Consider the following 24,953-nt stretch of genomic DNA (forward strand, 5'->3'; position numbering starts at 1 on the left):
CATGATTGACTTCTCACTCGGTTTAGTGGAACGGTAAAAAATATAAGTCGACAAGAGGCAAAAGTGAGAAAAAAAAAATTGAGCTTTTCCATCCTGCTAATATATATCTTGCTTGCTCTTTCTTCTTGCCAAACTACTCTCTCTCTCTCTCTCATATTTTGTATTTTGCTCATCAAATTCTACATTTACATCTCCATTCTAAGGTACACTTTCTTGTTTCTTGATTTAATTTATTGTTTTATAGTATATTTAGTGCAGGTTTTGACTGAAATAATTACAGACGTTCTTCTAATCAATTAGTAAAATATTAGAGTTTTGCTTTTAATGATTAAAATTTAATTTCTAGCTGTCTCGACCTTTATTATTCATTTTGTTTGCTCAAATTCCAAACTCATATTTTATCTTGCAGTAAATCCTATAGTAGTTTTGATCTAGTTCAATTCAGGGCATGGTCCAAATTTAACAAAGTTGTAAAAGAAACAGTTTATATTTAAAAATAAATTCTCATTAGGATACTTTTCAGCTAATATATTGTTATTATTTTTTTTATAGTAAGAAATTAAACGAAAAAAATCGACATAACAACTGATCGGAAGCATATATTAAGGTATGATCGCTCTTTATTCAAAATTTGCCTTTTGTTTTTTGTTTTTTTTTTTTGCCCAAAGTTTACTCTTGAATGTTTTGAATGAGAATTAGTTATAAGTGTATCTGTAATTTTTTTTTGTTTTAACTTTTCTCTCATTTTAATGTATTTTTGTTTTTCTTATACTTACACTTGTGTTGTTATTATTAATACATTCCTCTCATATACATAATGTTATACCCCTCCAAAATTTTTATTCCCAATAGTTAATTTTCATGAAAATTAAAAAATAAATTCTAATGTATTTTATATTAAATTTTTTTTATTATTATGAAATTAATATCCCATGATTTTTTTTATTTCAAAAAATAAAAAAAGAGCTTTTGGTATTGAAAATTGAAAACAAAAGTTTGTGACATAAAAAAATACAAACAAAACAATATTGGACGAAGAGGATCGTGTAAAATTATGATTGGTAGTTTAGAATATTATGAGTGAGAATTTCATTTCGCGATTTATGTATCTATACCATGTAAAATATTAAAATTTATACATTTGTATCATGTTTTACATAAAAATTGTATGTCACAATTCGTGTTAATACAAAAATATTAATTATATATTTTTTTATTTTGTTAAAAAACTATATAATTATTATCAAAATTTTAAGCCATATCTCTTTCATATCCTTTTTTTATTGTGTTTGTATTATATCACTGTATTATATTTTAAATTATCAAGTATAAGTGAAATCCTTTATCTCACATGAAGGTTATGAATATATATTATATGAAGATAATTCACATTTTAGAAGATAACCTTTTTCTCTTCTTATCTTATAGTTTGAAGAGTTTGAGGTCTTTCTATATTCTAAAGCTATAATATAGCTTATTTAATAAAAAAAAAAAAGAGTTAGGTTAAATTATGTTAGAAGTTCATGTATTCTACCAAATTTTGGAATTTAGTCAATAGATTATAATTTATATAAATTTAATCACTATACTATTTGATTTAATAATTTTAGTTCAATCACTAATTTCAATAATTTTTTGATAAAAGTACTAATGTGACAATTAACTTGATGATGTTGTTGTTGACTTTGTGAGAAAGCAACTTAGAAAGATGAAATCAATTGCTAAATTACGCAAATGATTAGTTTGAACTTTAGTCCATTTAGTATAATTTTATAAAAATATTATCCATGTACAAGTTGAATTTAATAACGTTGGTCCAATTAATAAAAATAATATCTTTTTACAATTTTTTAAAAAATTAGATTTTAATTTTTTTAAAAAAATAAATATTTTGAATTTTCAGTTTTTAAAATATTAAATTTAATACTTTTAATTTTTTTAAAAGCATATTTTTGAATTTTATAAAATTTGATTTTTTAAAATTAAATATTTTGAATTTTTTTTCAAAATTTTCTAGATGTTTGAAAAATACTAAATTTGAAATTTGAAATTTTCAATCTTTTAATTTTTTAAATTTTAGTTTTTTGAAAGTTTTATATTTTTTTTAAATTTTAGCATTTTATTTAAAAAATATTTAATTTTAAGAATTTTAATTTTTTAAAAGATTTTATAAAATTTTCTATATTTTTTAATTATACTATTTTATAATTTGTTTATATTTTTGACATTCTTTTGTTTTTTTAAAAAGAGTTTATAAGTTCTAAAAGTTTTTTACATGTTTTTTTTTTATGTTATTTAGTTAAAAATAAATCGAAAACAGAAGTCATTTATGTTTCATTATTATTCTATTTTACACTAGATTTTTATGCTCTTACACCTTAAATATGTCAAAACATAATAAATTTTAAATTCTCCTATCTTTTTTATAATCTATTTATTGATTCATTTAAATATTTAGAATATATAAAATTTTTAAAAACATAAAAGATTAGAAAATATAAAAAACTTTATAAACAACAAACTAAGATTTATATCCTATAACTCCATGGTTGGCTGTATGAAAGGCCAACAAAAAAAGAATCATATTATATCATAGTTTTGAATATTCTTTCATCACCCATTTCTATATATATATAACCTTTTCATTTACTTTCTTAATTCTCATATCATTTTTTATTATTTGCATTCACATTTTTCATAGTCTACATCTGAAAGTTTTGATCTTTTCTAAATCCAGAAGCTCATTTTTCTTAATTAGTGCACATATAAGTTTATGTTTTACATGTCTAAATCATCTTAAATGATCTTTTTTCATAGTTTCCTCAACTCAAATTACTCTTAATTTTTCTTGAATATCTTAATTTTTTATTTTCAAATGTTAAAATTTCAAAAAATCAAAAAATGAACTTTATTTTTAAAAAATTTAAATATTGAAAAAAAGTAAATTTAATATTTTAAAAAATCTAAGAAATTTCTAAAATATTCAAAATATTAAACTTTCTTAAAATATAAAATCTAATTTTAAAAAAAAATTAAAATGAACTATTAAAAAATTAAATTTATTATTTTAAAAATATTAAAATTTCTAAAAATTTCTAAATATTAATTAAAAAATAAAATTTGATTTAAAAAAGCAAAAAAAAATTATTAGTAATGGGACAAACATTATTATATTCAATTTGTAAAAAGACGAGATATTTATAACTTAAGACTAAAGAGACTAAATTTCAAATATCATACAAGTACATAGACCTTTTGTATAGTTTAATAATTGATTTTATTCATTCAAGTCATCATAACAACAAAGTCAACATCACATCAATAAAGTCGATAATCACATTATCAAGTCAACAATCACATCAATATTTTAATGATAAAAAATTAATGAAGTTAATGATTTGATAAAAATTATCAATCACAATAATATAAAGATTAAATTTATATTAATTACAGTATATTGATTAAATTCCTAATTTTGAAAGAATACAAGGATCTCTAACTTCACGCTTCATTGCGAAAGTGTAGTAGAGATATATTTTATATATATATATATATAGATAGACGTTTAGACATTGAGCAATGAAAAAGAGAAAATGATTTCTCTGTTAATCTTTTTGTTCTATGTTATGTATAATATTTCATATATTTTGACAAGAATATTAAAATTAAAAAATATAGTATTTCTTGTTTTGCAACTACATTTTCATTTATTTTGTGGTACTTTTCTCTTTTTTTCTTTATTTTGTGTTGAATATTTTATAAAAAAGTTTATAATTTATAATAAACTAAAAATTATATACTTTAGTAAATGATTAATAAAAATACAATGCTTAACATAACATGAAAAAATAAGAAGAAAATGTAATCATAATATATGCAGTACTATTTTTTTTTAATTTAAATATTTTATAATATTTCAATTTGTATTATTTTTTAATATATTTATATTAAAATAATTATAAAATGTTCAAAACAATGAACAAATTTAATAAAAAACAGTCCATCCTAACAATGGGATTTAATTCTAATTTAAAACAATATTTTAAAGGAGTCTAGACCATTTCAAATTGAAACTGGCACATGTCATTTCATATTGAGGCATAATTTTTTGACATTTGGCATTGAATGATTTGCTTTAATAATTGCTAGAAAAAAGTAAAATCTTAAAAAAAAAAAAGAGGCTAGGATGAGAGAAACGTAAGAAAATTCTAGAAATTGGTGAGAGAAATAAAAGAAAAAGAGTGGAAAGAGTGGAATTGAAAGAAAGAAAGAAAGAAAGACAAATTAAAATGGAGAAAGTGAAAGGGGAGAAGATCTAGTTGGATGAAAGATGAAAGGAAAAAGAGAAAGAGAAAAAGGGCTAACAGCAAGCCAAATTGTAGATAAACAAATGAATTTAGAAAAAAGACCTAAAAAACAAAAAATATAAAGGAAAAATGACTCTTGATGGTTTTTTTTTTGTTTGCAACTTTCATGTTTTAATTCTTTTAATTTTTAATTTTTTTGTCAATTTGGCTTTAGATTTGATTTTTTTTTTTTTTATGTGTGTTTAAAGATTCTATTGAAAAAGAGACCCTGGTAGCCTTTTTATGATATCTTGGTAGGTTTTTTCTTATATTTTTTGATTTTCTATTATCTTTGGGTTTTTTTATCAATTATTTTTTCATTTGATTTTTTCTTTTGTTTTTACAGATTTTGATTTCATTTTGGTGATTATTTCTCTGGATTTCATCAGGTAATATATTTGATTTTTTTTATTATTCAAACTATTTTCTATTATTACTCGAGTAACAAGTGAAATTGCATGAATAATATTTGTTCTTATTTTCTAACGAGTATTTTTTTGGTCAATTCTCATAAGTATGGTTCAATCATTAACTTTGAGTACCAAACATGTAGAAACCCCATTATCAGCATATGTTAATATATTATATTTTTCGAAGGAATTTTATTTGTAATTTAATAATTTAATAATATTCTTAATGAAGTGTGGGCTTTAATTCAAGCATAGATAAAATTAAGATTTTTAAATGGTCTAATTGGTTGAAGTTTGTCAAATTACGATCGTTTAGGCTTTAACTTATTTGGAAATAAGTAAGTTTCTCATTCATCAATAAGAAAATTAGCATTTTTAAGTACAAGGTGTTTAATAATCTCTAGTCACTCTTCAATCCATTGCTTAGAAATCTAAGTGTCCAACACATATTTTGCTATTCTATGAGCTACTTCATTCCCACTTTTCCTTACATGATTAAATCTGTTCGAGGAAAAAGTTGCTACCAAGGTTTTTACTTCTTCTATTATTATGGTTATGGAAGACAAATAATGGTTTGGTTGACTCATTTTTTTGATCATGGAAAGAGCATCCCCTTTTAGAATCATGCTAGTGAACCCATTTTCCTTTGCAAAAGCTAAGCCTTGAGCCACTAACTTTGCCTCTACACATAAAGCATCAGTTTTTCATGGCACAATTTTTGTATAGACCCCTCTCACCTGACCCGCAGCATCCTTCACCATTATTCCAATTCCTCCAAGTCTCATATTTCTATCCATCGCACCATCAAAGTTTACTTTAAACTACCTTTATTCTAGTGGTTGCCATTTTTGTTAAAGTGACTCCCTTTTAGCTGATTGCTACTCTTACGTTTGTGTATATTCATTCAGATAGTTCTTCACATAGGTTGCTATTAGTCTGGCCTTTTTTCATACTTTCCCATAAACCTTTCTATTTTTGCCTGTCCATGTAGCCCATATTGCTATCATAAACAAGTGAAAATTTAAAGATTCACTCTTCCTTATCACATGGAGTAACCATTCCAAAGTGTCTCTATATTCCTCTGCATCTTCTTCCCTGTTAAACTTTAGATGTTTCCACACTTCCTTTGCATATGGATATATTCGAACAGTGCATGAAAAATAGTTTCCTTTGCCGCTCACATCTTATGCATGTAGCTCTTTCGATTATCCATTTCCTATCCAAGTTTTGATTTACTGGATTTATTTTCTTGCTAACTTTCCATAACAAGATTTTGACCTTTGATGGAACTAATGCTGTCCAAATGTTCTGCCAGAGCTTCTTGCATGAAATGTGGTTCTCATTTCTTCCCCTTCATCTTGCCAATCTTATGCCATTCTTTATAGTAGCCTGTAGCCACTTTTGACTGTATATACCTTTTTATTATCATAATGCCAAACCATTACATCCTTCGAACCTAGTTTGCTTAAAGGCAGTGTATATTACTACGGCTCCTTTAGTTGAAACATTTCTTGGATTAGGTTCCATTGCTAATAGTGTGTATCATCATCTATCAAAGTTAAGACCAAGCTATTCTACTCTCATAATCTTTTTGGTGATTTGATTAAAAATCCTTCATTAGATGGTAGTTATTTGTCTTTCCAAATCTTAACCATTTTTCTATCACCAACTCTTCACCTTAGTCCTAGTTTGAGCAAAGCTTTTGTTGCCCAAATGCTTCTCTATGTCATAGAAGGTTGGTACCCTAGCTCTAAATCCATGAAAGACACATTTGTAAAATATCTTACCTTTAAAATATGGTGGATCAATGTTCTTGTGTTGGTCGCTATCCACTAGCCTTGTTTTGCTAACATGGCTTTGTTAAAATCACTTGGATCCTGAAAGCCCATTCCTCCATTAAAACTTGGATTTACACATCTTCTTCCAACTAAAGCTAGTGGATGCCTTTCTTTTCCTTATCGTAATGCCAGCAATATTTGCTAATCAGCCTATTAATTTTATCATGTAATGATTTTGGCAGTTTAAAATAACTCATGGCATAAGATGAAATAGCTTGGAGTATAGAGTTAATGAAGACCTCTTTTCCCCCTATGACAAAGTTTGTTGTCCTCATCCACTTGTTTATGCACTGATTCTTTCTTTTAGCTCTCGAAAGGCCTCATTTTTTTTTTTATCTTTCCTTATCATCGAAGGAAGTCCCATATATTTATCCATGTTCATGGTATCTTAAATCCCGAACAAATATTTTATTTCATTATTTTGTTCCTCTCTCATGTTATTATTGAAAAAGAATGTTGATTTATCAAAATTAATCTTTTACCCTAAACTTTTCCTAAACCTTTTGTAGCATGTGCTTCACCCTTTCACTTTCACTTTTGTTGGCCTTAGCAAATAGTAAGTTATCATTCGCAAAGAAAAGATGAGTAACTCTTGGGCCTTGGCAACTTATTTTGACACCACTCATGAGAGTTTGGTTCTGCTTCTTCCTTAATAATGATGATAGACCCTCTATGTAAAACAAAAATAAATAAAGCGATAGAGGATCTCTTTATTAAAGTCTTTTTCCTGGTCTAAAAGCATTAGTAGTTTCACCTTTAACAACAAGTGAATATGAGATCACCTTTAATAACCAACCACTAGCATAATCTAATTAGGATGGAAACCTAACCTACCCATGATACTAATTAAAAAATCCCACTCCACTTTGTTATAAGCTTTACTCATATCTAGTTTCAAAGCAAATGAACCTTCTTTCCCTTTTTTTTTTCAATTTTAGATTGTGTAACAACTTATAGGGTACTAAAACATTATCAGTTATAAGGTTATCTAGAAGAAATGGACTTTGTGATTCGCTGATACATTTAGGATGAATTATTTGTAGCCTATTCACAACAACCTTAGAGATGATTTTGTAAATAATATTACAAAGGCTAATGGGTTGAAATTAGGCTATATTCCTAGGATCTTTCATCTTGAGAAAAAGAAAAATATTAGTATGATTTATATCATCCATATCTTTTTCCCCTTTCAAGCATGCTAAACAAAAAGTTATAACATTATCATCCATTATATGCCAAAAATGTTGATAAAATAATGTAGGCATACTGCCTGGTCTAGGTGATTTGTTGGGTTGCATATGTTATATTGTAGTTTGAATTTCTTTTACCTTGAAGTATGCTAGTAGGAGTGTGTTCAACTTATCGTAACACAAGGGTCTACAGCCTCTATAATGTCTTCACATGTAATGGTTGTCTTGGAGATGAAAAGCTTTTTAAAGTATTTAGTGGTAATTTACTAGATTTTATTCCCCTTTTCACACCAAACACCCTCTCAATCCTTTCACCCTTGCATTGTATTTTTCTTTTTCCTAGCTAAGGCCTGATTATAAAAAAAAGATATGTTCTTGTCCCCCTCCTTTAACTAGTTTGCTTTAGCCCCTTTGCGACCCAAAAACCTCTTCTTTCTCTAACCATTTATTCAATTTATTTTTAAGTGATTGTTCTCTCTGTAGGACTTCATCTATTGGTGTCAGTTATGGATGTGATGTAGCTTTTTTCTAAGTCATCCTATATCCATCTATAGGCTTCCAAAAGTTTCCTTATACCAGTTCCCTACCAGCAACCAATACATTTCAACCTGTCCAGAAATGGCCTTTGACAACTCTCGTTGTATGTGTCATTCACTATTTGCTTACTATCTTTTTCTTTGACCCATATTGTTTTGAAACTAGCCCTTCTATTTGCTATTCGATCCTTCTGTGAAGGGATCTTTTTTTCGATAGTCACCCTGATTGGCAATGATCCGAGATTTAAGCCTTTAGATGTTAGACTTTATAGCATGGGAATCTATCACTCCACTGTTTGTTGCCAAGCTCTCAGTCAAGTCCTCATGTTATTAGCCTACTATGTTCCCCTCTCCCATGTAAACCACCTTCCATAAAACCCCATGTCCTTAAGTTTGCTATCTTCTAAGGCTTTCTTGAAATCCACCATCTGTCTTTCCAATCTCATTGTTTCTCTCAATTTTTCATAACTCTATAAGATTTCATTTAGGTCTCCTATAATAGCCATGGGTCATTTGATTGCCTTGCTAAATTACTCCTCAATGCCTAGGACTTATTCCTTTTCTTCATGTTTGGTTCACCATAAAACCTTGTCAATCTTTATTTGCCTTGCCTCGTTCCATCATCCATATCCATATCTATATGAGCTTTAGATAAGTTGCTTAAGTTAAACTCAATTTTTTTCCATAAAGCTGCTAAACCACCGCTACTTCTTTCAACACTTACACCAATACATCAATGCATACCATATTCCTTTTTACTCGTTTCATTTTTTTTCATGTAGTTTTATGTTGCTTAAGAAAACTACACGAGGTTTTTGCCTATTCAATAAGTATCGAAGGGCTCGAGTTGCATGTGGGTTCTGAAGCCTATTACAATTTTGTGTTAGGTACCTCATTTTCCTTAACAGTATTGGTTCTTAGTCTTCACTGATAAAAATTATAGACTTGCTTCCTCATCTTTATCTTGTTTTACTTTTCTTGATTTGGACATCGACCCCTATAAAATCATATTCTTATCTATGTTTTTCCTTTTCCCAACGACACATTTTGTAACCTTTTCTCTTTTGCCTATTGGATGTGACCTAGCTTTTTTCTTCCACATGTTTTTGCCATTCATTTTGCTATTTGAGCCTTCTATTCCTTTTCTTTCAATACTACTTCAAATTTTGGTGAACTGTGCACTTTAACCACTATATTTCATGCAGTTCAGCCATGTCATTAGTATTAGCACTTTGCATGTTCTATCAACCCCTATCATATGCAATGTTACCTTATCTTTCCCTTTTAAGGTTTCTCCTTTAATTATGCTCCAACTATACCATGGAATTTGCCACCATTTAATCCCCTAATAACTCTATCCCCATGATTTCTTTTTTTTTTTCCTAATTCTTGCCCTTTTTCTGATCCATAATTATCTCAGTTTGATTTTCGCCTAAACATCCTATCTTTCCTAATGTGCCCATTTTGGCTTTCACCTCATCCCTTTTGGATCATCTCTGCCTCACCCTTTTTCTTTTCATTGTGGATTTTGATGTCCAAGAGGTTTTTCATGTCTTTTATGGTTCATCACGTTCAACAGATCCTCACTTATTCCCTTGTTCATTTTTTTTTTAATTCTAAAGAAAAATGTTTTGCCCTTCTTGACTGAGAAGGCTTTCAACCAATCACCATATTGTTTCACTATTTTCTCCTTATCAACTTCTATGACTTCATCATGTTTCAAATCAGTGTGATCTATTCTCCTACATGCATAGAAAAAGTTTGGTAGCCTCTTATATTCTAACCTTCTTTAAAATACTTCTCTTTTCTTCATACTAGCCAGTGATACAAATCTCCTCAAAGGCTTTGTGATGTCTATTTCAACTCTATCCCTCATGTAACTTTCATCATCTAAATATAGCAACTTGTTGTCCATTGCCTTAAACACTCCTACTTTCGATCCAATTCTTTTAGCCACTCTATTGTTCATCATTTTTAATGGCATACCATAAATTCTAATATAGAATGTTGCTCTATCAAAAACATAATATGCACCATGGCAAACCATTTAGGATTCCCTTTTTATCAGCTAGCCTTTGATCCAAACTTAAACATGAAGAAGTTTGTATCAAAACTGAAATCTCTATCTTTTTGCTAGTTTTCATATCACCCCTAAAGTACCCATCATGGCGTTTTTATTGAAAGGTCGAGACGTGAGAAGTTTTCTTACCATCCAATTTTGTTCCTTTAATGATTTTGCATTTTCTAGTAATTTTTCCATTTCCATGCCTTCCTTTTCTTCATCAATTAGCTTCATTTCCTCCACAAACTCTCTGTATCTTTTGCCATCACTAAACTAACCTAGACTAATGAACCTAGAAATTGCCAATGAGAATTGTAAAAGCCACTAACATCCTTAGAAACCTTAAGGAAATAGACTTTTGTACCAAGCAAGACTAGACTCTCCTCTTACAAACCAAGCTCATAAGAGACTCTTAAATACATGATTAGGCCTAACCTTACTTTAATCCATTAAATAAGAGAAAAAAATGAAGTAAAATAATAAAACAACAAATATGATTTTATTAAATAAAATATAAGAAAAACTCTCAAATATAATGACAATGGCGTTTTTAACTTCACAAGTGAGATTAACAAGGTGATTTATACCTCTTTGTGTATGATAAAAAAATTAATTTGAAAAAGAAATAGAGCATGTGTCACTTTGTTAAACCCATTCATGGAGTTAAAAAACTCTACTAATAATGTATTAAATAATTTATGATAAAATGTAAAATAAAAGTGTGGCATAAAAATAATAATATATAAAATTCTTAATTACTATATAATTGATAATTTATGAATTTTTAAATAAAAATGTATTGATTAACTATTAATTGCGCAATAACAAAAATAAAAATATTTGATTAATGCTAATTAATTATAATGTAAATAGTAAATTGATTTTAATTTTTTTATTTTCTTCTAAAGAAAATTAATTATTTTATTTGCATATGGTAATACAATATGATTATATGTTTATTTATATGTTATAAATGTAATATGCTTATAAGTAAAGAAATGAAAGGCGAAAAATGTGCAACATAAAATTAATATACTTGATCAAATAATACATTTGAAATAGTTACTTATTTTATAAAAAAATAATATAATTCATTAAAATCATATTCACAATTAACTTTAATTTTGGTTAAAGTATAATATTCTAGACTAGAAATTAGAAATCAAGTCTTTGATAAGGAGATGTACATGCACTTATCATATGACAGGGGCATGTAAATGTAAACTTTAAGATTTATATGTGAATATTAGAATACCAATCAATCAATTTGCATACTTGTTTGAGTAGTTATAGATAATAAGCAGAAGCAATAGTAAATTTTTGGATAGATTAAGTCTTCATCTTCGTTCTTCTATTACTAGTGACTCTTAATGTGTAGATACTATTAATTAGAAGTGAAGAAGGGATTTTAGTCATATTAAAGACTTATTAGGTCAAAGACCTATACAATTGCCAAACCATATTAATCTAATAAGATGTGCATAACTTTCACATAAGTTATCACTTTAGATTATTTAGGCTCTCATGCTTGTCTCATATTATGAGTAAACTTATTAGCCATTTTTATTAAATTTTAAAATACCAATTAATAGTAGTCTACTTACTGAAAAATTCTAATATTCTCTTACTTAGGCAATATTAATTGGGTTATTTGATTGTAAGAAAACATAATTTAGAAAATAAGACTCCAAACTTATTAACTTGACTTTAACGTGGCCATAGTTTTGAAAAAATAATTTAATCCTTGAGATAACATCTTAATAATCCTATCTAATAAAACAATCTAATGCTGAAACATGGTAAACATTATTGACATAAGACTAATCAATGGTTACAACTACCAAGGATTTTATCGATAATGGATCTCAATGTGGCTATGTAGCAAAAGAATAACACCTAAATGTTATCTCAATGTGTTCTTTTTCATTATTAGTCCCTTTGCAAATTTCTCTGAACTTGTTGAGAAATTTTGATGGTATCTAGATTTGCCAGTATAATTTTTCTTTATCCTCGAAGTTACTTGATGGTATCATTTATAAAACATATCAAAGTGACAACATAGTCATACAAGATAGATACCAAATCTTAAGATTTTATAATATAACATGTCATTATGAGATGTGCACATGCAATTAAATATGTACATAAAAAATAATTATGATGTAAGTACAAAACAATTAATGTCCATTTAACTTTATGGTGTCATATGGACTTATTCATCTCAAGCCATATCTTATAAGCTAAAGAAAATATGTCATCATGTAATCCAATCATAATGATTCCCACTGATCCAGTGAATCATAAACTTGTTCTAATTATGTATTGCCTGTCATCATGCTATATATAATAACTAGTATTGTTTTTGGACTTCCATGACGTTACTTTAATAAACCACTTTCAAAAATTGCAAACATATTATGAATAAAATTTTCATATCCATATGTTTATACAATTTAAAATTTTTAATGTTTTTATATGAGAACATTTTTAACAAATTTGAAGTTCTTGAATTATCAAACTTTTATGTCTAAAATATGTCCATACTAATAGTCTATGAAATCTCATTAACCTTAAAACATATGATATCCTTAAAACAATAACTTTAAGACACTTATCAGTTCTTACTACTTTAAAAAACATATGCAAAAGAAACTTCCCATTGATTTTCACTTCATTTAAAAGATATTTTTGATTTAAAATACAACAAAGTAAAATTTATTTATATTACATTCTTTGCAATATCTATTAAAATTAATTCATATATAGTTCAAAACAAAGGAAATGAAATGAAAAGTAATTATAAAATTTTTATTCTCTCTCGAAAGTAAGCTAATTAAATCCAAGAAAAATTATTAAGAAAAGAATTTAACTAATAAAAAAAAAACAAATACTTTATTTATTTGTGCAAAATTTCTTCTTTAAAACTCTAAGATGTGTGATAAGTGTAAAACAATATTCTTATTCTCACATGAGTTTTTTAAAAGAAAATATTTAATTTCCTTTAAGACAAATTGTTAACAAATGACAACAATATTTCCCTTAAAAAAATCAATAACTACTAGGTTTAGTAATATTAATTAAGATAATTAAATCAATATTTTAATTGAGAGTTACACAACCAAAGTAAATATTTGTAAAAGTGAAATGAAATTTTGATAACTCTCAATTTTACTTAAAACAAATCAAGATACCATAGCAAGTTTAAAACTTTCTAGTGTGGAAACTATTCCTTTTTGTTATCATAAGACACTATATAAGAAATGTATATCCACATATGTGATAAGTTAAAATCACTAACAATTTATACATTTACTATATTATACAAAACATCCAAGAACTCATCACTCACGGTAGACATAAACTTATGGTGACAATAATGCTAACATATTGAAATTTAGTGCAAAAATCAATTAATGATCCAAACAGATAAAACTTTAATCTAGGTAATATTTTACTAGTCTTATCAAAGCAATCATGGTGCCATATAAAAAATTTATTCTTTGGACATCTTTTAAAAGAAAACATTATAACTTTGTATAATCACATCTTAAAACAAAAAAAAAAATTTTGAAAATATATCCCCTTAGGCAAATAAATTTCTTAAGTCTATGTATCTTTTTCATTTCACAAAAGTGGTTTACAATTATCAATAAAATAAAATATAACAACCACTTTGGTGAGGTAATCATATGTAATAACTTAGAGACAATCCTATAACAATAAAAGAAATTTTATAATCATTATGATTCTACTGATTTTCTTATGTTTATTTATATGTCACTCCAAGCGAGACAATAATCTACATGTACTTTTATGGATCATTAAAAGTTAAAATTAACAATGCCTATTATCATTGTAAGCACCTTTAAAAAATTTAACTAACTCTAATCATGCTATCAATTAAAAGAAACACTTTGCATGCCATATAGCCAAGTAAAATATCTCAACAATTAATAATACTTCTATTATGGCATCGCAATCTATCAAGCATGACTATAAGAAATTGATAACTAATTGGCCACAAAACATCTACTAATATAGATACTTTATACTTTTCATACTATCAATCTCGATATAATAGAATGTGATGAACGTCAATAATACATTTTTTGTAAACAATCATATACTAGCAATAATTATGGTATAAATCAATCTCATATTCAAGTGAGAAATATAATATTTTCAATACTACCAAATATGAGCTGTGACATAAACATCAAGGCATGTAATCTAGTAAGCCTTAACAATAATAAATTTTAGTCAAAACCTTCAATTTGCAAAACTAATTCTTTGGCTTACTTCTATACACTTAAACTTTTACTCTTATCCATTTTACTTCCACAACTCATTTTTATTATCTAGAATCTTGATTGTAATATTTATCGAGTTTCACAATAACAATGACATGTTCTAAATACTTACTAAGTAATAAAATTTTACTTACTACTTTCTCATAATATTAGATACTATAATTACTAAACAATTAATATTTTATCAGAGTACACTTGATTCAGTAAGTATTTTATAAAAATAAAAGATATTAAAAACTAATCTAACAATTTATGTGAAGCAAATTTCCCATGCAATTATTTAATATTACGACATAATTGCACCATTTTAACTGGAAAACTCTTTCATTGTTTTAACAAACTAGTATAAAAATTTAAATACTTTTCATAAATCAATGTAGCCAGTACATATGTCCATGAAAAAACATAAGTTTATGAAAAATATATCACATTATGCACTTTATCAAGCTTTAAACTTAATGTCTAAAATTTGATATAATAATTAAGTGATATATTAAAGTAATAACATTGTAAGCATGCAAAAACATATTTAAGTCACATAAAACATGTTTTCAAAATAACCTAACTTAGCTCCACATGTCACACTTTGTATAAGTATGATTATTCATAAAATTAGTTTATCAAACAATTACATATTGGAACAAAGGAATATAATTAACAAACTTATTGATCATGCATGTAACAATTATTTTCATGGATTCATATAATTAGGCAGTATTTAAAGTATTCACAAAATTGTCTTAAATAAAAAGATTTTATCATCATAAAATACAACATTTTAACAATTGGATAATAATCAATTAATATATTCAAAATTAACAATTATATCCAAGAAAACACCTATTACTAAATTAAGCTCTAAATCATCTTTATTCTTTTCATTAGAGCTTTTTAAGCTTTTGAATATTTAGTTATCATTGAAAATCAACTATAATATTCAAGACAAAAGAATGCAACGTTCAACATATAAGCAATAATCCTTACAAATAGCACAAATCCATGATTTGTTATTTGTAATTAAATTGAAAAATACAAGAACATCATCACAAACTTCCCTTTGGACAGAGAATTTGACATGTTAATAGGTACTTTTCACATGAAGCCAATATTAGAATATCCTAGTTTTTTTAAAGCCTATCCACTTTGGATAGATAGACCTTTTAGACTAGCATACCCTTAACCTTAATGCTTTATGTTCACTCCAAATTACCAAACATAATAACTCTCATTAGGCAGGCGATTGTATAAGGTAATTTGAAAATATTTATGTTCTTGAGTACGAGAAAATCTTATAAGTTTTAATGAGTGAGTTACTTTGACAGGCAAGCACCCATTAACTAACTGTATTTCTTATATTGAAAAATTTAGGTTGTCCATAATTTTAGTTTGCATACCTAAGTGTATGCATTTTGACTACTCTTCACGAGATACTTGATTATGATGTATCTTCTTGGATAATTAAAGAGTTGACCATTTCTGTGTGAGATACCAATAATTAAAATATATCTCAATAGACCATTATAGATATGGTATCTTCTTATGAGATACTTAAATAGAATATGTTTTACTAGATTAATAAGTAATTTATTGCATTCAAAACTCAAGTGTCTTGAAATTCATATGTAATTTAATATTTCATTCAGTATTTTTTCTTATGTATCAAATACCAAAAATAAAAACTTTACAATTTAATGATGATACATAACCTAAATGTAGTCATGAGAAAAATCTAACTAGATAACAATTTTAAACTCTAATTATTCAGATAAGTAATCATTCAATATTATCTAATTATCAAATAAAAGAACTAGTAAGTTATTAGTGGTACCAAATCCTTGTAGAGTTTAAATCCAACATACTTTTCAAAAGAATGCATGTTGTATTTAAAATAGGATAGCCAAAAATTAGAAAAATAAATTTTACTAAAATTTTTCAATTATACACATAAAATTTAGGTTGAGAGTATATAAATTTTAAATATCATATAAGAAGAATACATACCTCCGATAGACTTCTAGCACATTAAAATATTTTATTATAAATACAATAATAAAATTTATGTGCATAAAATATAATAATTATTTAATCATGTATAAATATTATATAATAAATATTTGATGCATTTTAAAATTTCATAAAACTAATAAATAAATGCAATAGAAAATTTCGAAACTAATTGAACAAACGATATAAAAAAAAGACGTCGAATGAGTTCAATTCTATCAATATTATGATTTTGGCAGTATTCATTAACTCAATATTGTGCCAACTCAGTACTATTCATTAAGTCTAGTACTATTTACACTCGACACTGTTCATCTTCTTACTCTAGCTTGGTTGAGCTAGCTTGAATGGGTCAAATTCAACCCAATTTTCGTATATGTCATTTTTAAGCGAATTTTGATGCTTTCTTTTGCAATTTTGATAAAATTGAAATTTCTAAACCTCAATTAAGCCATTGTTTTATCAAACCCATGTGAAAAATCACATCAAAACAACAAAAAATAAGATCAATTGACCAAAAGAAACTTGATTGTTAAATTCATATTTAACATATTTCAGGCTCTCTTCCATTTTACACGGTTTTTATTTTTATTTTTGATTAAATTAAATAATCTAATTTTAATTGACATATTAATTCACAAAGTCCATATTTCAAATTGCATCAAAACAACATGAATCAAGATTAGTTAAGCTATATATTTTCGGGTTAGAAACCCATAAAAATGCATTTATAGTTTCTTTATAATTGATCAACTAAAACCCAAATTACATGTAATTATAATATATATTTCAATTTTAAAACACATGAGTAACAATATTGAAGAACCAATTTTGATTAAAACATATAAAATATCAAAGTTTTAATAAAATCTTGACCTTAAAATTTAAACCTAAATTTCTTCCTCTAAAAAATGAGTTATTAGAAATTGTTGGAATGGTTTTAATTTTAATCCTTGTTTCAATAGGAGCAAAAGGCCTAATCTAAATTCCAAAAAAGATCTCCGAAACATGAGAATTCAACAGACAAAAAATTTCGCCCAAAACAAACGTTCATGCAAAACTAAAATTCAATAGTCAGAATTTTGGGTCTTAATTTCACATAGTTAGATTTTGACACCAAATATAAGTAAAATTTTAAAATAAATATGTGATTATTAGAACACCAATCAATCAATTTTGCATACCTGTTTGAACAATTATATATAACAAGCGAAAGCAATTGTAGTTTCTAGATAAATTGGGTCTTCATTTTCATTCTTCTATTGTTGGTAGTTTCTAATGGATAGATACAGTTAATCAGAAGTGAAGAGAGAACCTTAGTTATATATTTTATTGAAACCTTAAAAGCCTCTCATCAAAGGCTTATCAGATAAAAAACATCACAACCATTAAACTACGTTAACCCAATAAGATATACAAAATCCATATACAAGTGATCGCTTTAAATTATTTACACTTTCATGCTTGTCTCATATTAAGACTAAACTTGTCAACCAATTTATTAAATTATAAAATCATAAATTAATAACAAACCTTTTACTAAAAAATTCTAACAATAAATTCTAATTTCATTTTTTACCTTAAATTTCATCCAATAATTATATATAAAAGTAAATTCTTGAAGTTATTTAATTGGCTATATTAATAATAACGTGATAAATATCCATAGATAGGTTGCGAAGAGTTTAACATAGATAATCTCTTAACAATCTTATCAAATAAGTGACAGATTCATTAAACTAACACACTACCCCATCATAATGTGATTGAAACAAATTTTAATTAATGTTGATTATTAATATATAACACGGTAAATGATGTTATCATATACTAATATTAGGATATGTAGTAAGATATGTAATAATATGTTATTTAAAAATTAAAAAATATTCAAATAGAATTTTCTACTATAGCGACTCGAGGGCAAATTTATACTTTATGATAATAAGAATTGGATTGTATTTTTTTTTTACCATTTCAGAAACTAAAAAAAAAAAAAAAGAAAAAAAAAACCCCCGCGCAACTGAAGCAAAATAATGCTAATACTATTAATCAGATATTCTTAATTTCAGTCCATAAATATAATCCAACATGGTTCTATCATTACATAGTGAAATGCCCCTCCACAACCAATAAGCTATTAGTTTAGTATTACTTGAATTAGCTATTGAAGGTTTCCAGTTAGAACTTCATCAATCGTAGTTTAGGGAAAAAACCTTCCATGTTTTAATTCAAATTTGATAATTTAAAATATGATATGAAAAAAATAAAAAAGTGACATGAGTTAAATTTAAAAAAAAAAAAAAAATTATTTAAGATTAATGAAATTTAAAAAATACATTTCATATTTTTTTATCGACATAAATTATAATATATAATTTTTAGATAAAACTCAACGAAATATATGAATTGTTTGATCTGATTTTAAATCTCAATTTTCATACCTTCAACGAGAGATGAGCTATGGAAATGCAGACTAATCATATCATATTATATCATACCTACTGGCATCACATCGCATGTAACAACTCCAGCCTATTTGTTAAGCGATATCTTCCACATCATATGACTTTTGAAGAACAACAATGTCGGAAAAAATTTATTATTCGTAATCATCTCAAACCCAATGACTATTGAACTTTGGAGTTAGTTGAGCACAACAAATTCAAAGTCCATATAACCCAAATATGTATGCTTTCTCTCATCTTAGAATTAGCAACTTTCTTTGCTTTATTTCTATGGAACTTCTATTACAATATCACTATATATTTAATATGTAATTTTAATCTTGTATTAAACACTTCATGTATTCAATATTTCATCTATTGATCTTTTAAAATTCAACATGAATCACTAATCATCAAACATATTATTTTCATCTGAACGATTTTACTATTAACTAATATGACTACAAAATTACACATTCATTCATTTAAAAAAAAACTCAACACTATTTGTTTTCTTTTTTTTTTTTTGAATATTTGACATGCTAAGAGTTTGATTCTTGGTCACTAATTATTGCGAGTAAATTTCTAGATTTTCTTAAGAGAAATCTTTTGTCTTGCGTCACCTCTGAATATTCTTAGATTGTTCTTGCAGAGTACTTACTAAATCAAATGGAAGCCTTATCTGTCGTTGGAGGTGCTCTTCTATCAACAACTTTTCAGTGGTTGTTCACGAAGTTGGATTCTAGTCAATTGTTCAATTTTGCAAAACGGGAGCAAGTTGATGTGGAGCTCAAGAACTGGAGGAGTTTGATGTTGAAAATCCGTGCGGTACTAGAAGAAGCCGAAACCAAGCAAATAACTGACCCCTTTGTGAAAATCTGGCTTGCCGAGGTTAGAGACTTGGCTTTTGATATGGACGATATCTTGGATGAATTTCCTTTTCAAGTATCCTGTGGCAACTCCATTGCTAATCCTGAAGCTTCAACAAACAAGGCATCAAACATCAACCGAACATCTTGTAGTGGTACAAGACCAAGTAGTTTTATACCAGATCTTGGGGTAAGTAGCAAGATACAGGACATCACCGACAGATTACGATGTATTTCAGCAGAGATTAATGCTCTAGGCTTGAATTTGACTAAGATTGCTGGAGACATGTCCAACAAATTAGTAGAAAAAAGGCCAACTACTTCTTTGGTTGAACCTAACGTTGTTGGTAGGGAAAATGAAAAGGAGGAAATTGTTCAATGCTTGCTCAGGGGTGATGAAAATGGTCCTGATGGTGTATGTGTGATTCCCATAGTTGGAATGGGAGGAATAGGTAAGACTACTTTGGCTCAACTTGTTTATAATGATGAAAGAGTCACAGATCAATTTGCCATCAAAGCCTGGGTGTGTGTCTCTCAACAGTTTGATCTTCTCGCTGTGACAAGAATAATTCTGGAGAAAGTTACGTCCAATTCTCATGAAACTAGTGACCTGGATTTACTTCAAATAAGGCTGAAAGAGGAATTGTTGGGAAAGAAGTTTTTATTTATTCTAGACGATGTTTGGAGCGAGAATTACCATCAATGGGATCTCCTAAGAAGACCATTCACAGTAGGAGCACATGGAAGCAAAATAATCGTTACTACTCGCCATTGCAATGTCTCATCAATGATGGGAAATGTTCCACCTTATCATCTACAAGCTCTTCCATATGATGAGTGCCTATCATTATTTGCTCAACATGCATTAGGAGAAAGAATTTTCAATGCACACTCGGATGTCAAAAAAATTGGAGAGGAAATTGTCAGAAGATGCAAAGGATTGCCATTGGCTGCAAAAACCATGGGAGGACTTCTGCGTGGAAAGCGAAGTTGTAATGAATGGGAAGATGTATTAAAAAGCAAGCTATGGGATTTACCAGAAGAGGGGAATGATATTCTTCCAGTTCTGAGATTGAGCTATCACCATCTTCCATCTCATTTGAAACAATGCTTTGCTTATTGCGCTATATTTCCTAAAGGCTATGAATTCGACAAGGATGAGCTAGTTTTGTTGTGGATGGCGGAGGGGCTCGTACAGCAGCCAAAAGCAATGAAACAAATGGAAGACTTGGGCAATGAGTATTTCCTTGATTTGTTATCAAGAGCATTCTTTCAGCAGGCAGGTGGCAAGGAATCACGATTTGTGATGCATGACCTGATGAATGATCTAGCTCAATTCGTTGCAGGAGAAACATGCTATAACTTTACAGATAAACTCAAGTGCCACAAGTGGCTTGCAAGTTTTGAAAAGGTGCGCTACTTGTCTTTTACGAAGCACAATTACGACACCTCTCAAAGATTTGGAATGGCTTACAAGATGAAGAGCTTGAGAACGTTCCTATCATTTTCTCCATTTTCGCATTCCTTTCAGAGCTTTTTATCTAATTGTGTGCTACATGATTTTCTGCCAAAATTGAGATACTTGAGGGCATTATCCCTCTGTGATTATAACATCAAGAAGCTACCACAATCAATAGAGGAATTGAAGCATTTGCGATATCTCAATTTGTCAGGCTCCTTGATACAATGTCTACCAGAATCTGTGACTTCTCTTTTCTACTTGCAAACACTGATATTACGCAGGTGCAATAAGCTCACTGAGTTACCTGCAACTATTGGGAATCTAATCGATCTTCGTCATCTTGATATCTCACACACAATGGCTTTAAAAGAGATGCCGCCAGGGATCGGTGTGCTGAGAAGCCTTTTGACCTTGCCAAAATTTGTTGTGGGGAAATCTGATGGATTGAGAATAAGAGAATTAAATGGCCTATCACATCTTCGAGGTCAGTTATCTGTTCTCCAGCTGCATAATGTGTTGGATACACAAGATGTAAGACATGCCAATTTAAATGAGAAGGAGGGTCTTGATGAATTAAAGCTAGAATGGACTTGTGATTTTCATAACTCACGTAATGAAACCAATGAGATGCAAGTTCTAAGCTGGTTAAAACCTCATCACAACTTGAAAAAATTTACAACTAAAGGCTACGGGGCTAAAGCATTCCCTTCATGGATGGGTGATCCATTGTTTTCTAATCTAACACACTTGGAGTTTTATCATTGTCAAAGAATCACTTCCCTACCATCGCTTGGACAGCTGCTCTCATTGAAAATATTGATCATGAAAGGCATGGTTGCAGTAAAAACAGTGGGTCTTGAGTTTTATGGATATGGTTCTTCTTCAATTGGCACTTTTCCGTCATTGAAGATGCTAAGATTTGAAGATATGTTAGCTTGGGAGGAATGGTCTTCTTCGATTGGCATTAGACTCCAAAGGACAAGGCAATTCCCACGGCTTCATGAGCTTCATATTTATAACTGTCCGAAGTTGGTAGGGAAATTGCCAGCCTATCTTCCTTCTCTTGTAAAACTTGAGATTTGCAGATGCCAGCAGTTAACATATTCATTGGTGAGTCTTCCATCTCTTAGAAAACTGAATTTGGAAGCATGCAATGAGATGATTTTTCGAGGCATGGTTCATCTCACACGTCTTAGGACATTGAAAATTAGCAACATTTCTTATCTTGCTAGTTTACCGAATGGGTTCAAAGAAGACATGGTAGCACTTGAAGATGTGGAGATAGAAGAATGTACTGAATTTAAATCCTTATGGGAGGACGGAAGCGGTCAAGAGAATCTGGTGTGCCTCAAACGTATTTCGATCAAGAAGTGCCCCCTATTTGAGCCCTTGGGAGGGGAAGATCAAGTTGTCCTATCACACAATCTTGAAATTTTGGAGTTACATGATTGTAACAACCTTAAAAGGCTGCCAAATGAATCGTTTAACAACTCATGTCTAAGAATATTAAGTATAAAAGGGTGCAAAACGCTAAATTCATTGCATGGGATAATGAAGATTGATGGTGGAAACACTAGCAACAACATGCGTCCTGAAAAGTTGACGATAAGAAATTGTCCTTCTCTCAGATCTTTTCCAAGAGGCAAATTACCACCTACACTCAGGAAGTTGGTTATTGCTGATTGCGAGCTCCTTCACTCTCTACCGGAAGGACTAGTGTCAGACGGTGGAGATGAAACCCTGCATCGTCTCCAAGAGGTAATTATTAGAAATTGCCCTTCTCTCAAATCCTTTCCACGGGGCAAATTTCCTACCTCCCTCAAGACATTGCTTATCGAAGATTGTGAGTGCCTTCAATCTCTACCAGAGGGAATGATGCATGACAATGGCAACATGTTGCATTTGGAGGATTTGAGAATGCAAGGGCTTTCATCTTTCATGTTCTTTCCAAATGGCCAATTACCCAAAACTCTTAAGAGTCTTATCATATTTAATTGCAGGAGATTAGAGACTGTTCCAGACAGAATGTTGCAACATAGTCAGGCACTTGAAACCATTGAAATTTCCCACTGTACCAATCTGAAAACCTTACCTCTTCTTTGCTTCAACAACCTAACTCATTTGAGTACGTTGGTAATAATCGGATGCGATAGTTTAGAATCCTTTTCGGAAGCCCAGCTGTTCACTCCAAATCTCAAAGTTCTAAGAATAAACAGATGTAAGAATCTCAAGTCCCTGCCTGCCATGCACAATCTCAAGTCACTTGAAGGGCTAAAAGTGAAGAGTTGTCCAAGCATCTTGTCCATGCCAGAAGGAGGTTTGCCTCCGAATCTATTGTTTCTGTTCATTGATTGCGAGAACTTGAAGCAGGCAATGTCCGAATGGTGCTTGGACAAAATGAACTCTCTTCGTCAGTTATGGATCCATCGGATATGTCCTCCTGAAAATGTGTTTCCAGCTTCTCTGATTGAGCTTTACATTAGAAATGTAGCTGATCTAAAATCCTTGCCTGGAGGGCTCCTACGAAACCTATCATCTCTCCAAGTTTTAGATATTTCTCGTTGCCATCAGCTTCAAACTTTGCCAGAGGAAGGCCTGCCTCCCTCCCTCGGATCACTCAGGATTGACGACTGTCCTCGTTTGCAACATTGGTGCTTGGAGAATAGAGATTCCAGGCGTGTCATAGCCCACATTCCTTGCCTATGGATAGGTTAGATCAACTAGGCCCTATATTCATTTCATTAATAATCCTAGCTATTTCTTTCTTCTTTTATAGTTTAATAATTAACTTATTCTCTTATTATGTTATTTATTTAATCACTTTTCTCTCTGACTTCATCATTATCATTAGCATTAGATATATGTCATCTTATTTTATCATTACCATTTTATTATTAACTAGTTACTCTACTCCGCTCCGTCACGGGAGGTTAACTACTTATAGAAAAAATGAACGTTTAATTGTAAAATGCAATAAATATAATAAAATTTAAGTTCAAACCAGAAACATAGTCAATTAAATATTGTTACAAAAGATTATGGCTCAAACTTTTGTCATTTTATTTTTACCTATTTTGCAAATTGAAAATTAAAACATGATACAAATACCAAAAATGTAACAGGCAACTAATCAGAATTTGTAAGAAAAGATTTTTGATGCATAAAATAAAGTAGATAGATGCACTTTATCAGTTCTAGGTAACTGCAGAACAATTTTCATCCAAGAAAGGAGATAGCCTTTAAATTTAAATTATTGTATCAAATCTATTATGCTAATGAATAAGTGGATTTATTGCAAAGCTTTTCTTCAGCAAAATTGAAAAAATAAAATAGGATAGAATTTAAAGTAAGATAAAGATTTCTAACCTTAAAATAACTATTTGGACACCAATATGATCCAGCATTGGTTTCATGCATTATAAACTTATTTTGTGGATGGATCTATTTCGATGGTCTGGCATTGCAAAAGAATTTGGTAT

General features: G+C 28.8%; 1 protein-coding gene across 3 annotated transcripts; it reads left to right on the top strand.

Annotated features, from left to right (window-relative positions):
* LOC111309589 (putative disease resistance RPP13-like protein 1) lies at positions 1–24,318 on the top strand. 3 transcript variants are annotated; one of them, XM_089748587.1, is made up of 5 exons: positions 1–203; positions 553–607; positions 4,556–4,600; positions 4,693–4,735; positions 19,796–24,318. In XM_089748587.1, the coding sequence occupies exon 5, from the start codon at positions 19,813–19,815 to the stop codon at positions 24,187–24,189; it is 4,377 nt and encodes a 1,458-aa protein (XP_089604713.1). In that variant the 5' UTR covers positions 1–203; positions 553–607; positions 4,556–4,600; positions 4,693–4,735; positions 19,796–19,812; the 3' UTR covers positions 24,190–24,318. The 3 variants fall into 3 exon arrangements, with proteins under 3 accessions (XP_089604713.1, XP_022764340.2, XP_089604714.1); XM_022908605.2 differs by lacking the exon at positions 4,556–4,600; XM_089748588.1 differs by lacking the exon at positions 1–203 and having other exon boundaries at positions 219–607.
* The last annotated feature ends 635 nt before the right edge of the window (positions 24,319–24,953 follow it).

Source organism: Durio zibethinus, chromosome 19, assembly GCF_047325235.1.
Source record: "Durio zibethinus cultivar Kanyao isolate XHJ-2024 chromosome 19, ASM4732523v1, whole genome shotgun sequence".
In the NCBI taxonomy this organism is placed as follows: Eukaryota; Viridiplantae; Streptophyta; class Magnoliopsida; order Malvales; family Malvaceae; genus Durio; species Durio zibethinus.

Excerpts from the sequence above, each read along its gene's own strand:
- LOC111309589 (XM_089748587.1), top strand. The coding sequence starts at position 19,813 with ATGGAAGCCTTATCTGTCGTTGGAGGTGCTCTTCTATCAACAACTTTT.